A 15386-nucleotide genomic window follows, 5' to 3' on the forward strand; every position below is an offset into this window, starting at 1 on the left:
AAAATTAACTTTGAAAAATATATATTGGGCTACATTGGGCTATATATATGTTGGAGCCCAAATGTAGCCCAATGTAGCCCAATGTAGCCCAATGTAGCCCAAAGATGGCCACCAGAGACAAAAAAAAACAAATGTAGCCCAAATATCAGCCAGATGTAGCCCAACTATAGCCCAATGACAGAATGTCCCAGAGTGTTCTAAAGAACAACTAGAGTGCTAACAGTCCTGCTTATTACAAAGGTATGGCACACCTGAAGCCATCTTGATTGGAATAAAGTGGTAACTCTTAAAACATTTAATTTAAAAAGGAACAAAATGAGGGGGTTCATTTTGCCATAGAAAGTATGATTAGCGAATATATGACGAAATCCCGCATACCATCAGTCCGCAAAAAAAATCCTGCATGTACTATTAGGCCGCAAATTAAAATAACGAAAACTTTTAGAACGAATATGCCTTTAGCATACACTAAACAACTAAACTACCCTAAACCCTAAAACACTATCCCCAGCATGACCCTACACTACACAAACAGTACAACACTACCCTAAACCCTAAAACACTACCCCCAGCATGACCCTACACTACACAAACACTACAACACTACCCTAAACCCTAAAACACTACCCCCAGCATGACCCTACACTACGCAAACACTACAACACTACCCAAAACCCTAAAACACTACACCCCAGCATGACCCTACACTACGCAAACACTACAACACTACCCTAAACCCTAAAACACTACCCCCAGCATGACCCTACACTACACAAACACTACAACACAACCCTAAACCCTAAAACACTACCCCCAGCATGACCCTACACTACGCAAACACTACAACACAACCCTAAACCCTAAAACACTACCCCCAGCATGACCCTACACTACGCAAACACTACAACACTACCCTAAACCCTAAAACACTACCCCCAGCATGACCCTACACTACGCAAACACTACAACACTACCCAAAACCCTAAAACACTACCCCCCAGCATGACCCTACACTACGCAAACACTACAACACTACCCAAAACCCTAAAACACTACCCCCAGCATGACCCTACACTACGCAAACACTACAACACTACCCAAAACCCTAAAACACTACACCCCAGCATGACCCTACACTACGCAAACACTACAACACTACCCAAAACCCTAAAACACTACACCCCAGCATGACCCTACACTACGCAAACACTACAACACTACCCAAAACCCTAAAACACTACCCCCAGCATGACCCTACACTACGCAAACACTACAACACTATCCTAAACCCTAAAACACTACGCCCAGCATGACCCTACACTACGCAAACACTACAACACTACCCTAAACCCTAAAACACTAGCCCCAGCATGACCCTACACTACGCAAACACTACAACACAACCCTAAACCCTAAAACACTACCCCCAGCATGACCCTACTCTACGCAAACACTACAACACTACCCTAAACCCTAAAACACTACCCCCAGCATGACCCTACACTACGCAAACACTACAACACAATCCTAAACCCTAAAACACTACCCCCAGCATGACCCTACACTAAACAACCACTACAACTCTACACTACACTAACACAACACTACACTACACAACACTACACTACACAATCACTAACCCACGAAAAAATGAACACAAACCCACTTACCTCTCTCGTCATCGTGGTTTTCACAACGCAAATGCATTTACCATACATGCCTTTAAAACGTAATTCTTTGTAAAGGCATGCGCGATAAATGCACATGCGTTTTGAAAAAATGCGGGATAATGGTATCCGAGGTCAATGACCTTGCGGGATAATGGTATGCGGACTGAAAGTCTGCGGGATAAAAAATGCGGGAAAATGGCTGCAAACCATGATTAGCAGCAGACTTCCCTGGTGAGCACTAGCTTTACTACAGTGATCTAATGAGCAACTAGAGTGCTAACATTCAGAATTTATGGCAAATGTGTGACACATCGGAATGCCTTCTTGATAGAACCAAAGTAAACAAGCATTGAAAATGCAATAGATCTCGCCCTCGTTTAAGTTAAAGCCATTCTGTTTGTAATGAGGTGGCTTTTTAGCTTTGCTTTTATAAGTGTTTTTAAAACTTTCATGTAAATAACATGCAAATGTATGCATATATGTATATGTATGCATGCATTTATATTTATATAGATATGCAGATTATATATGTTTATATATGTATATTACCTACTGGCGATAGCCAGTGGGTATATATAGTTAGGATTTTTTCTCTATGGGATTTCTGAAAATTCTATGTCTAATAACTTTGGCGTTTGTGGACGGAATTGGCTGAAATTTTCAGGAAAATGGCACAGTTTGTATCTGAGCAGCCCCTGAAAATTTGGGGGGGGTTTGTCAAGGGGGGGCCGAGAAAAAAGGGGGGTCCCAAAACGCGTTTTTCCCATTCATTTTTCCATAGGGCGGTTGGACTCACTTTTAGCTCGAACGGCTGAATAGATTTACATGAAACTTGGCAAAATTGTAGATATGGTTTGCCCGACGTGCCTTTGCTATGTCTCAATATATGTGCTCCAGTGGATTTTGAGAAATTAACGTTTAAAAAAATATATATATCTGTGACAGCGCTCCGGTTAGCGCCCCGGTTCGCGTACCTGACGCGTAACGGAACTTCGCGAAGCGAAGCTGATTGGCTCTCCGGTGTCTGTCAACATTCTAAACAGTCCGGAGCGGCCGCCATCTTGTCTCTCGGTACGATCGAGAGACAAGATGTGGTGAAAAATGAAGGGGGAAATGAAGGAAAGGGGGCAAGGTAGACCACTCCTGACCCCCTAGGATTGATGAGGGGGATATTAAAGTGCCCCGCGGGGCAAAAAATAAATAAAAATTTTTTTTGCGATTTTACGCCGTAGAGGCGCGTCCCGGTACGCGAACCGGGCAGCTCACCGGGCAGCTCACCGGGCAGCTCACCGGGCAGCTCACCGGGCAGCTAACCGGGCAGCTAACCGGCAGCGTAGCTGTCAACATTGTAAACAGTCCGGAGCAGCCGCCATCTTGTCTCTCGGTAGGTTCGAGAGACAAGATGTGGTGAAAAAAGAAGGGGGAAATGAAGGAAAGGGGGCAAGGTAAACCCCTCCTGACCCCCTAGGATTGATGAGGGGGATATTAAAGTCCCCCGCGATTTTTCGCGGTAGAGGCGCTTCCCGGTACGCGAACCGGGCAGCTAACCGGCAGCGTAACGGGAGTCCGCCATCTTGTGTTTTTGGAGCGTCCGGTTCGCGTACCGGGTAGCGTCCTGGTAAGCGTAACAAGGGGAAAACCAAGAGAAACAGTAAAAAAAAAATTAAGGGAATAGATTTCCAGCAAACTTGGCAAAATTGTAGGGACTGTTTGTTTGATGTGCCTTTGCAAGGCCTCAAGATATGTGCACGTGTGGATTTTGTCTAATTAAGGTTAAAAAAAATATATATATCTGTAAGCGTGCTCCGGCACGCTTACGTTACGGGTTTTGTTTGCGCTGCAGAGCCGATACGTCACGGTTATGCGACGCGTCATGAGGCGTCTCACGTGGCTACGTGATACGTCACGTAATAAAGAATATATTTTACAGCTATAGATATTAGCTTTTAAAAAAACAATGAAATTCACTGAAAAAACCATAGGTTATAGACCATATATAGTTAGGAATTTGCATTTACAAAACCTTGAAAATTCACTGAAAAAACCATAGGTTAGAGACCATATATAGTTAGCTGGACATTTTATTGACATAAAACCAATGAAATTCCATATATAGTTAGTTGCACTAACTATATATCGCGCACCCGCAATCCACTGCTGATGATGTCACATATTACATCATTCATGACATGGTCAGTGACATCACTGATGACATCACTGATGACATCTCAAATGACATCACTGATGACATCACTGATGACATCTCAAATGACATCACTGATGACATCATGACACACCAATACCAGTTACTACATACGCACTCACTGATTCCTACGTCTACACACACATTCACTCATTCACCCATACAATCACTCATACATACAGTCACTCATTATTACAACACTATCATATGCACTCATACACCTAGTCAGTCCTGTGAAGAATCAATCACACTTCGATTTCCTCATCTATACAGTTAAACACAGAACACCATACTTTTCACACATATACTAACACATACTTACTCTCTTATACAATCACTGATACAAGTACACATTGATATGCACAGAGTCACACACCTCCCAGCCAGCCACACACACACTCAGTCTTCCATACATCCACTCATTCTTCAATATGTAAAACATATTTAAACTTTACAAAAACACACAGACACTAGAAGATGTCATCAGTGATGTCATTTGAGATGTCATCAGTGATGTCATCAGTGATGTCATTTGAGATGTCATCAGTGATGTCATCAGTGATGTCACTGACCATGTCATGAATGATGTAATATGTGACATCATCAGCAGTGGATTGCGGGTGCGCGATATATAGTTAGTGCAACTAACTATATATGGAATTTCATTGGTTTTATGTCAATAAAATGTCCAGCTAACTATATATGGTCTCTAACCTATGGTTTTTTCAGTGAATTTTCAAGGTTTTGTAAATGCAAATTCCTAACTATATATGGTCTATAACCTATGGTTTTTTCAGTGAATATATATATATATATATCACAGCTCCAAAACCTAAAAAATACCCAGCCGGGTCATAGGACAAATAAGCACTCTCGAGCACAGCAAAATCTCTCAGCAGGGCGATTTATTTCAAAGACAACAGACGCGTTTCGGGAGAGCCCTCCCTTTCTCAATGTTCACATCTGAAATTCAGTGCGCGGCGTCATTTTCAATGTTTGCACAACATGAATGAAACAAACAAAGGACTACTTCATTTGCGCAGCATTGGGCGCCATCTTATAGTGTATGTTTTCATCACAATTTCACATGCGTTGCTATCAGTTTTATAACACCAAAATACTGCCGTGTATCGGCAAAAGCAAAGTCTCATAAACCAAACCAAAATATTATACAAAATCTTAGTACATTTCATGGCTGGAATAACAATGCATTGTTGAGAAAAACTCAACTCCCGAACAGAACACAAGACTATAATGTGATAAAGTCGGACAGAATCTTGCCGTGGATCGGCAATTGCAGCCCACTAGGACTGCCACAACTTCGGTGTAATTAAAAAACTGTAGCAATTCATCTAGCTGAATGTTGCTAATAGTAGCGTCATTCATCAATAAGAACGAAAGACAAAAACAAAAACACTCGGAACATTACTAAGGACATGTCATAAGCATTTCATTCAATGTTGGAAATTCAATATTCGACTCGAATATATTTCATAACACAGAAATACACATTATTAACCCAAATGGGAGGCCAGTTCTTCTCCCATGTTTAGGCCTCCAGGTGCTTTGGTCTCCAGGTATATGATATAACGAGACTCTAGTCTCCTGAGTGTGAGCAATCTGTTGCCCCCTCTCGGATTATCTGCTACTTGGTCCAAACAAAAGTATCTGAGAAGATTCCTGTCGCTATTGTGTTTTAAAGAGAAATGTCGGGCCACAGGATACGTAAAATCTTTATTTGCAATGGCCCGCATGTGTTCTAATATCCTCAATTTGACAGGATTAATGGTGCTTCCAACGTACCGTAACATGCAAGGACACGTTAGACAATAAACTGCAAAATCTGTGTGACATGACATAAATTTAGTTATCCTCCTCCCATTCTTCATACCTGGGACGTGGTATGTCAATGTTCTCTTGCTTGCTACACAGGCTTTGCATTTTCCACAAGGGAAAAAGCCTTTTGCATCCTTCAAAGTGCCCAATGGTTTCTGTATGGGCTGCAAATAGCTATGAACTATTTGATCTCGCAGAGATCTGGCCTTCCTAAAAGTAATTAAGGGTTTGTTGGGAATATCAGACCCTACAATCTGATCAGATTTCAGAATGTGCCAGTGTTTGGACAAGATGGATCTCAGTTTGGAGGAGTCGGCAGCATAAGATGTTATGAAGCGGAATCTTCCTTCAGCATTGGGACCTGTTTTCTTATCGAAAAGATTAGCACGGGGTATTTTCCTTACCCTATTAAGGGTCTCATGAAGGCTTGAAGCATTGTAACCTCTCATTAAAAATCTCTCTACGCATTCACCTGCTGCTTTTTCAAAATGTACATTTTGGCTGCAGTTGCGCTTTAACGGCAAAAATTCCCCGTAAGGGATGTTTTTAATCAGTTTGCGGGGATGACCGCTGGAAGCGTGTAAAACGCTATTTCCAGCCGTGGGTTTGCGGTAAAGTTGAGTGCAAATGCGTCCCTCATTGACACTGACTTCCAAATCTAGGTAATTAACCTTTTCACTACTGATCTCGCTAGTGAATCTCAGATGGTATTCATTCTCATTGAGCATGTGGATATACTGGTTGGCTTCATCTACTGTTCCATTCCATACTAGGAACAGATCATCTATGTATCTACTCCAAGTTACCACCTTGGTGTTCCAGGTGGCAAGTCTGGGGGCCCAGGCTACCTGCTCCTCCCACCAGCCCACGAATAAATTCGCGTAGCTGGGGGCGAAGCAGGAACCCATGGCCGTACCAGAGAGTTGGCGATACATAGTGTCCTGAAAGAGAAAATTTTTATTATATAAGCAAAATGCAATGAGTTCCAACAGCATCTTATTGTGCATTGCATATTTGAGTTCTCTCTTATTCAGAAAATATTCTACTGCATGAAGACCCTGTTTGTGGTCTATACAAGTGTATAAACTTGTGATGTCTAGGGTAATCAGTATATACGACGATTGCCATTCCAACAGTTCCACTCTTTCAATGAAGTCCGTAGTGTCTCTGATGTACGATCTCAGGGACAGTACAAAATTGAACAGGTGGTGATCCAAGAATTTTGAAAGATTTTCTGTCAATCCTCCCATTGAAGAAATTATAGGTCTACCTGGGGGTTCAATGATGTTCTTATGAACCTTAGGTAGATGATAAAAACAAGGTAAAGTAGGGTTAGTAGTTTTAAGAAACAGATATTCCTCCAAATCTAACATTTGCTTATCGTACCATTTTTTAAGCAAGGCATGAAGATCACTAATGCTGGCTAAATATTCCTGTTTTTGTATTACAGCATAGCAGGAAACATCCTGAAGTTGGCGCATTGCTTCTGCAACGTACTTAGGCCTCGACATGATCACAATATTTCCTCCTTTGTCGGAGGGTTTGCATACTATGTTCTTGTCCTCCAGGAGTGTATTGATAGCCAATTGCTGTTCTTTAGTAGTGTTATACTGTGTCTTCTTACTGTTTTGTGTAGTTCTCATGGCCATCAGATCCCTGATGACCACATCAGAGAAGACATCGATGGGATCCTCAGCTAGTTGGGGGACAAATTTAGAGGCCAACTTAAAGTCGCTTTTTGGTGCGACCTGCTCAATGTTAACATTAATCAGTCTTTGCGTTAGTGAATTGTCCACTAAACTGGCTTCCATGTCTCCCTCTCGTCTTAAATTATGTAGTACTTCGCAAGCTGTAAGATCGTTCACTGTTAGGAGGTCCATTTCCTTGCGATTTAATCTTAGTTGTTTAGCTTCTTTCGCTGTTGGCTTAGTTTTGTGAAACTTGTGAAGTTTGACTTTCCGAACGAATTTGTACAGGTCTATGCGCGTCTGCGTATACTCCAGGTTTTTGTTTGGACAGAAGGTCAGTCCTAGTTTTAAAACAGACTCTTCAGCAGGCGTTAATTGTCGATCAGACAGGTTGACAATGGTGAGTTGTTCCGAGGGATTCACCATCTCCCTCTCCTCTGGCTCCTGGTAACCCTCGTGTTTGTTTTGGTCTGGTTGGTGCCTCTGCCTCTTCCCCTTCCAGCCCCCACGTCGGGTTTGACGGCCTCTTCTGGTGGTTTGTTTTTGCCGTCCCTTAGCCAGCTCTCTTGTATGACCGTGAACTCCTGCTGAAAAGGGGTCTTCATGGCCAATGCATCAGTGGTGGTTGTCAGGCCAGAAGTTTCATCTCCTGATAATTCACTAGCGTTCACATCAGAATCTGATGTCTCCACTCTGGTTTCTGCATTTGATTTAGACATTTGGCTTTTCCTTGCCACCTCCTTGCGTGGCTGATCGTATTTTTTTGAAAATGTCAAGACCCTTCCCATTGCATAGTCCCGCTCATCACGGTCAAACTTTTCTTGTTTACGCAATTTAATTTTGGTTTCATACTTTTGAAGTCTTTTCTTCATACTAGCCCTCAACGCTTCTTGCTCTTCTTTGTCCGTATTCTGCGCTATTAGAGTTTCCAATTCCTCGATTTCCTTCACCACCTTATCGCGATCACTCCAAGCGAATTGGATTAAAATTTCTAACATGCCTTTACATGAACTGGCAATATGAGCAGCCCAAGTCTCTAAAAGGAGGGGGTCTGGGTTCTCCTACGCAGGGACAGTGAAGATTCTCAGGCCTCTATATATATGAACACAAGTTCCCACAAGCAGCAAAAACGGACTTGACTCTAGCCGCTACACCGCCAAGAAACAGGAGACCCAGATTTTCTGTGAGTAATTTATTCTGCAACAGACAGCATAACGTTTCGGCCTACAAGAGGCCTTGGTCACATGGCGCCTTAAAGGGCGGTGGCAGATTTTTAAAGTGCAAGTGCTAGTGAATGCAACATTTTCATTGGATGTCAAGCGAATGCACTATAAACATAGTAAAAATACTTAATATTTTCTTTATGCACACGGCCCAAAAAAACTAGTGGGATAAATCCGCATAATGGTGATATTACACATACAGGACATAATGTCATGAATCAAATTACGACTTTTGTCAATAGGTGCATGTCACAATCAGATTTGGTTACACAGTAGCCTAAATTAGTGCAAAAAATAGCAAAAATACTAATACCTTTGGCTATAATTATATTACCCATATAAAATATATAGAATATACAAATACACATGACACGTCCTAAAAGCCGGCCTAAAATCCAATTCTTTATAGATAAAAAAGAATGAATTAAAATCAATACTGTTTGAGATGTACACCATATATGATTAAATATAAATTGCTAAAACAGTCAATCAATAGCTCATTCAGTGACCAGCACATAATGATTCAACCCCAACAACATTACGTATATGCCCAGCTTTGCCGTATTGCATCCTATTTTATGACACCAAATAAGTAAGTGAAAAAGTAAAAGTGCAAGTGATGTCTCAGTGATGTGTATAGTAAAGGGTAGGGTATGTGATCAATGAGTTATCATCTTTAAAAGCACCTACCAAATACTAGTTGTTCTTTTTTAGGAAATTTCTTTTTATATCACATTAAAACTATGATAAACCATAGATTTAAAAAAAAAAACACCTTTTTTGCAAAATTTATATGAAAAATACGAAAAATACATACGTCTGTGTTTTGGAATGGAATGTTGATCAGACTGGTCCCAGTCTGACCTCCTGACTTCTGAGAAAGGGATAAGATATTCAGTTGTATTGACCCCATGTGAACAGGCTTTGCATGTAGAACATTTCCTAAAGCCTCTGCTGCTTGCCAGCCAATCCTTGGATGGTTCCAGTTCTGGGCTAGATTTAACCAAAGCATCCTGTAAGGAATATGCCCTCCTGTAAGTAATTGCTGGCTTTCTTGGCATTAGTTCACCAATCACGGGATCACATCTCACCAGATCCCAATGTTTATTTATTATTTTTCTTAGTGTCCCATGTTGGCTATTAAATGACCATATTAGTCTGATAGGTTGCTGCATGGACATAGGAGTTGGACATTGGGATTTTTTGTGTAGCAGTGCTGTTGCACGAGGAAGGGCATTAGCTTTGCGTATGGCAGCCGCCACTATATTCTCGCTATACCCTCTAGCCAGAAACCTTTGTTCACTGGCCTGTTGTGCTGCATTACACTGTGCTTCTGTACTGCAAAGCCTTCTGATCCTGAGCATTTCCCCATAAGGGATGCTCCTTATCAGATGTGGGGGATGGTGGCTCTTGGCGTGCAATACAGTGTTACCTGCAGTAGGTTTTCTAAACAATGTTGTTTCCAGGCAGCCATTGGTAATCTCAATTGAGACATCCAAAAAGGTTGCTTGGCATGCACTAACATTAGAATTAAATGCCAGATTGTAGTTATTTGTGTTCAACTTATCAATGAAATGTTCTGCCTGTACTGATGTGCCATGCCAGATCATAAATACATCGTCGATGTATCTATACCATCGCACGATATGGTCGCTGCAAATTGCTGAGTGTTCACCAAAGAGGACCTGTCTCTCCCAGTATCCCATATGAATACAGGCATAACTGGGAGAGAAACAGGCCCCCATGGCTACTCTCCTGACCTGTTGGTAATGCTGTTTGTTAAACATAAAGAAGTTGTTGTTTAGGCAGAAACTCATCATAGACAGTAGCATCTTATTGTGTTCTACAAATTCAATCGGACGTTGTCCTAGATAGTATGCAGTAGCCCTCAATCCATCAGCATGCACAATACTCGTGTACAACGATGTAACGTCAAGAGTAATTAGCAAAAATTCCGGATCCCACACTAATTCAGTGATTTTCCTTAAAAAAAAAAAAAAAAAAAAAAAAAATCGCTGGAATCCTGGATATATGAGGGGAGCCCACACAAAAATTCCTGCAAGAATGAGTCCACATAAACAGTAGTCTTTTCCAGGAGCCCCCCACATGCAGAGATAATGGGCCTGCCAGGGGGCTTGCTTAGGTTCTTGTGGACCTTCGGAATCAAGTATAGGACGGGCGTGATGGGATGCTCATTTTTCAGAAATTTTAATTCATCCATGCTGATGAGACCCGATGATCTCCACCCCATCAACAATGAATAAAAAGCTGTTTGTGACTTCCTGACAGAGCCCACATCGCAATGTCTGTAGCAAGTAGCATCATTAAGTTGTAATAGTGCTTCCTCCAACTAGAGGTCTCTTGCCCATAGGACAATATTGCCCCCTTTGTCCGATTGGCGAACAATAACATTACCACATTTCTGTATTTTGGCAACTAACTCAGTATACCTGTGGTTATGCCTGTGTTTGTATTTGTTGTTCTTGAGTGTTTTTTCATATAGGCCTTTGATGTCCCTGACAGCTGCTTCGTGAAATATATCAATGTTGTCGTGCAACATATGTGGTGTAAACGTGGAACGTTTCTTAAAATTCGTAAGCCCTCCAGTATGTAGTGCAAGTTGACTTTCACCACTCTGTGACAAAGAATATTCTGACCTCAGTCCCTCCAAGTCTTGTAGCAATGGCAGATCGTTTGCTACCAGGGCTAGGCTGGTTGTACTTTTGTCAGTTCTCACTGCACCCCTAGATGATTTGTCATTCGCAAAGTGTTTTCTCAATTTTAACTTCCGCGTGAATTTAAATAAATCAATGCGGGTGTCTGCGTAGTTAAAATTCCTAGGGGGGCAAAATGACAATCCTAACGAAAGAGTCTTCAATTCCGTAGCTGATAGTGTCATAGGTGTGAGATTAATCACAGAGAGATTCGTGTCCCCCTGCGCGCTCACTGCTGTTTCTTTTTGTTCCACTGTCTGTTGTAGTTTCTGCGCTTTGGTTTGGCGCCTTGTGTTTGCTTTGCGCCGCTCTCTCCGTTTTGTGTTGGGGCTTTTGTAGCTTTTGTAGCAGTTTGCTGTTTTACCCTGGGCCGTAGTGTATCGCGCCTGTCCAGGCGCACACATTCCAGTTCTTGTGCCAGGGTAAACCGGGTAAACCCCAACCCGGATCTGGTTCTGCTTGCATCTAATTCCGACCCGCTATCCATGTTTGAGCTAAGGTCTGTATTTGAAGAGCTGGCAGGAGATGTTGATCTCTGAGCACCGCTCGCAGGAGGCGCGTTGCGAACAGTGGGAGGCTGGGCAACCTTCATAGCATCATACTTCCGCGCAAATGTAAAAATGCGCCCCTCAAGATAGTCATCGCGCTGAAATTTAAATTGTTTCCTCTTGATGATGGTATCCTCCTTTTGCACACGGGCCATCATTTCCTCCCGTAATTTTTTGCACTCAGGAGCAGAATCTGCGCCCATTTCCTCTATTTCAGCATTCAGTTCTTCAATTAGATCTTGGATTTTCTTGCGATCGGATTCCGCATAACGCACTAGAATCTCTACCAGTCTCTTAGAGTGACATAAATTACACTCGGCCCACTCCCCAAGCATCTCAGGGTCTGGTTGGTCGTAATTGGGGGCCAGCATGACTCTTAGTCCCCTGGGTATGCGATCGACCTCCAAGTACCTGCTTAGGGAGCGATACTCCCACCACTTGGCTTGCTCGCGTTTGGTTAATTTCTCCAGCCGTTTAAATTTTTCACGGAGATTAGGGCCACCTTCCGGTGTTGGTTCCACAGGACCCGCCACTTGAGATCCCCCAGCCGGGGAATCGTCGAAGACATCGAGGGCAACCACCTCCCTCTTTTTCCTTGCGCCTGCCGACATGTTGCATTAAATGAAAATTTGTTTTAAAACGCAATGGTGCGTTACTCACTGTTCTTGGGCTCGTCGATAAATATCACTCGCCGTCAAACGTAGAACAAAAACTCCTTCACGGGACGTTTCCCGAAACTGCACAGAGCTGTAGTGGTCACACAGCGCGGTCTGAGACAGCCGTCTCACCACGCCGGATCCGCTTGCAGATGAACAGACTTGCCAGGCGTCTCGGGGCTTTCACGGTCTCTCCCCAACAGGAGAAACAAATGACCTCCGGGGCACCAGAGGTCACGACTTCCTGCCGTGTAGCCGCTTTCAGAAGGAGGGGTCTCACAGCGCCGGAGAAGCACACAACCGGCTAACACATGAACACAAGTTCCCACAAGCAGCAAAAACGGACTCGACTCCAGCCGCTACACCGCCAAGAAACAGGAGACCCAGATTTTCTGTGAGTAATTTATTCTGCAACAGACAGCATAACGTTTCGGCCTACAAGAGGCCTTGGTCACATGGCGCCTTAAAGGGCGGTGGCAGATTTTCAAAGTGCAAGTGCTAGTGAATGCAACATTTTCATTGGATGTCAAGCGAATGCACTATAAACATAGTAAAAATACTAAATATTTTCTTTATGCACACGGCCAAAAAAACTAGTATATATATATATATATATATATATATAACTTGCTAATAAAAGATAGTTGAAATAAAAAAATAAATTAAAAAAACAGACATGTTATAAACAGAACATTTTTGTTAACCGAATTGGACTAGTCAAATAACTTAACATTATTTGGAAGGTAATGCAACGACATTTTCGCTTAATCGGTTGTACACAATCTGGATTGCTTGAATTAATCTATTAATCAGCCGCCCTCCCCCCCTAAACATGCAGCTACAACTACAGCGTTGAACCGAGTCGCTCATTAGGTTGATTTCACGTGTGACAAATGTGTAACTTACGTTGGCTTGAGCTGGTAAATGGTGTCGCAGCGTTCAATGTTCCACACAGTAAGAAATTCATTGCTGGACAAATAAAGTTGATACCAATTTATTGGATTGAAAGACAAACTAGTTGCAGGAACGTCGGATTCCGATTTACTGCACAAGAGAGTGCCTTCCTGCCAATTCCTTGGAAGAGAAAAAAGAAGAAGAAATGAAGCATTCAGGAACATACAATTAAATTACGAATAATGAGTCATAGTGTGTTTATGAATGAAAACCAAAAAGGCTGTTCTAATCAAATATTTAGTGCATCATATATAAAGCGAGGATCAGCTCCAAGCCATCAGAATCCAGACACAGTAGCCATACATTGTTAGGCGGTTCCTTTAATACAGGATAAATCAGTTATTGCAATGGAACGTGTGCATCTTTCAAGCCAGGGGAGCAAGTTTTAATCAGTTAAATAGGAGCTTCCTGCTGTGGTGGGTAAGAAACATAGGAGGAAACAAACTGTATGGGGGGCGTAGATCCAAGTATTCATTCAGAAAAGGGTGGGCATTTCGTCATCAACAGTTGGATAGCACAAAGAGTTAAAGTGTATTTGCCTGTGAGAAAGACAAAGTACTCAAAAGCGGATTCATGCTTGTGTTTGCCTGAATCACCAGTTATTTATAAATAGGAGCAGTAGGAAGATTGTTAGGAGTTAGATTCATAATTTTGCTAGTTCTTATAAACAGTGTCTACTGACTACCATATAGTTAGTTGTCTTGAAGATTTCTGCTGTTCAACATTTGCATATGAGGAAAAGAAGAAACCCTTACGTTTTAGCCGTCTCTGGCTGCAGACAGACGTGGCTGCCTGCATCCAAACACTGAGGGCCAGATGTACGAATTGTTTGTGAACACCAAATTGGTCGCAAATTACCTAGCGACTTAAAAAGTTGCAAAATGCGATGTAAGAAAGCAATCAGAAATTTTATTTTTGCATGCAATTGTTTTGCGAATCGTTATTTTTAGCAACTGGGGGCCATATGTATCAAAAAAGAGTTTTGCAATTCTCAAATTGTGATTTTTAGCGAATCGCAATTAGAGAATAGCAAAATGCAATGTATATAGGATTTGCAAAAATGTTTGCGTATCCCACCTATTCCTCATTTGCAAATTGAGATTCGCAAATAAGGAATACCTTCCCATTCATATGAATGGGAAGACATTGTCAATTTGCGATTACCAATTGAAGAATCGCAAATTGAGAATGTAATTTCAAGGTTGCAAGGGTGCCAAAAGGACACCCTGTTGCACCCCTGAAATATGCATGTGTGCACATTTTGTGCACGACATATGGCACTTTAAAAAAAAAAAAAAGCACTTTTTAGATTTTTTAAAAGAGAATCGCAAATTACCACCCACTTGAAGTGGGTGGTAATTTGCAATTCCTTAAGGCCAAATAGCAAATTTCTAGTGCTTCCAGAATTGCATTTAAGGAATCGCAATTTGCAATTCCTTAATTGAATTTGCAAAATAGAGAATCGCAAATTTTGCAATTCTCTATTTGGGATGATACATCCCAAAAGGCTTTTTCCAATTCGCAAACAGGCCGATTCTGAGAAACTGCCCGTTTGCAAACGGGATAAAGGCTTGATACATATGGCCCCCAATTGTGTGTTTCAGATTTATAGATTCTATCATTGAAGCTCGCGAACCAAATGTTCAAGGTGTTAGCAATTTGTGACCCGGATAGCAATTTTGGTAATTGCAAAATGCGAATACAAAAATAAAAAAGGCAACTACATTGCAAGTCGCAAATTATGGCCACAACTCGTACATACATTCTGTTTTGTGATTACCTAATTGTGATTCACACAAAAAAAACACAAATAGGAAATCACAAATCAGATTTTTCGAAAAACTAACCCTAAATTCGCTATAGTGCAGAGGCCAGTATTTCGCAGAAAGATATG

At 41.8% G+C, this 15386-nt stretch overlaps 1 protein-coding gene across 1 annotated transcript in view; it reads right to left on the bottom strand.

The window, feature by feature from the left end:
- The window catches only part of CFAP43 (cilia and flagella associated protein 43), a 753224-nt gene that overhangs the window by 710383 nt on the left and 27455 nt on the right, over positions 1 to 15386 (bottom strand). The window contains exon 4 of the mRNA XM_078643733.1: positions 13445 to 13612. Within this exon, the coding sequence (XP_078499859.1) occupies positions 13445 to 13612 (168 nt within the window). The remainder of the gene's footprint in view (positions 1 to 13444; positions 13613 to 15386) is intronic.

Source organism: Lissotriton helveticus, chromosome 5_1 (assembly GCF_964261635.1).
Source record: "Lissotriton helveticus chromosome 5_1, aLisHel1.1, whole genome shotgun sequence".
NCBI classification, from domain to species: domain Eukaryota; kingdom Metazoa; phylum Chordata; class Amphibia; order Caudata; family Salamandridae; genus Lissotriton; species Lissotriton helveticus.